Source organism: Sinocyclocheilus rhinocerous, unplaced genomic scaffold, assembly GCF_001515625.1.
Source record: "Sinocyclocheilus rhinocerous isolate Xijiao unplaced genomic scaffold, SAMN03320098_v1.1 scaffold5187, whole genome shotgun sequence".
NCBI classification, from domain to species: domain Eukaryota; kingdom Metazoa; phylum Chordata; class Actinopteri; order Cypriniformes; family Cyprinidae; genus Sinocyclocheilus; species Sinocyclocheilus rhinocerous.
Genome location: NW_015641005.1, coordinates 75,590 through 76,535, shown reverse-complemented (window position 1 = coordinate 76,535; position 946 = coordinate 75,590). Strand labels below are relative to the sequence as shown.

General features: G+C 39.2%; 1 protein-coding gene across 1 annotated transcript in view; it reads left to right on the top strand.

Annotated features, from left to right (window-relative positions):
- LOC107753414 (kinesin heavy chain-like) overlaps positions 1-946 on the top strand; it is a 31,258-nt gene that overhangs the window by 25,611 nt on the left and 4,701 nt on the right. The window contains exon 24 of the mRNA XM_016569548.1: positions 307-523. Coding sequence (XP_016425034.1) covers positions 307-523 — 217 coding nt within the window. The remainder of the gene's footprint in view (positions 1-306; positions 524-946) is intronic.

The window sequence follows — 946 nt, the reverse complement described above, 5'->3', positions numbered from 1 at the left end:
CTCCCCCCCCCCCCCCCTCTTAATTTTTTTTGGTTTTAAACCCTGGTAAAAAAAAAAATGCTTTGGTATTATAACAAATAAGCCATTATAAAAAAAAATGACACAGCTACATAAGCGTTTCTATATCAGCTGTGTATCCTAAAAGACTAGTGTTGTCACTGTGATGAGAGTTTGTGCTGATTTACATTCACAGCTTTACACAGTTTTTTTAGTATAAGCACTTGCATTTCATAATATTGTATCCCTCTATTTGTAATTGATGATAAAACTGATTACTAATGGCCTGCTCTGCAAATGTTTTTGCAGCTGGTACGTGATAATGCAGATCTGCGCTGTGAGCTTCCGAAGCTGGAGAAGCGTCTTCGTTCTACGGCTGAGCGGGTTCGGGCGCTGGAGGCAGCACTGAAGGACGCTAAACAGGGCGCCATGAACGACCGCCGGCGCTACCAGCAGGAGGTGGAGCGCATCCGTGACGCCATGCGCCTGCGCTATCCTCCGCGTCGATCCAACGCCGCTCAGATCGGTACTGCGCCTCCGCTGAGATTCAGTGAAGAGTGCATTTTCTGTTTCTGTCAAACCTTACAATAACAGCTAGGAATTGAGCAAAATCCTTGATTTAAGAAATTAATTCAGTTATAATTACAACTTCAATTTCTACTTTAAAGCAGCTCTACAGAATAAAATGTGTCCCCGGACCACAAAAGCAGTCTTAAGTCGCTGGGGTATATTTGTAGCAATAGCCAAAAATACATTGTATGGGTCAAAATTATACATTTTTAAGGATATTAAGTAAAGATCATGTTCCATGAAGATATTTTGTACATTTCCTATTGTTAATATATCAAAACTTAATTTTTGATTAGTAATATATGCATTGCTAAGAACTTCATTTGAAAACTTTAAAGATGATTTTCTCAATATTTAGATTTTTTTGCACCCTCAGATT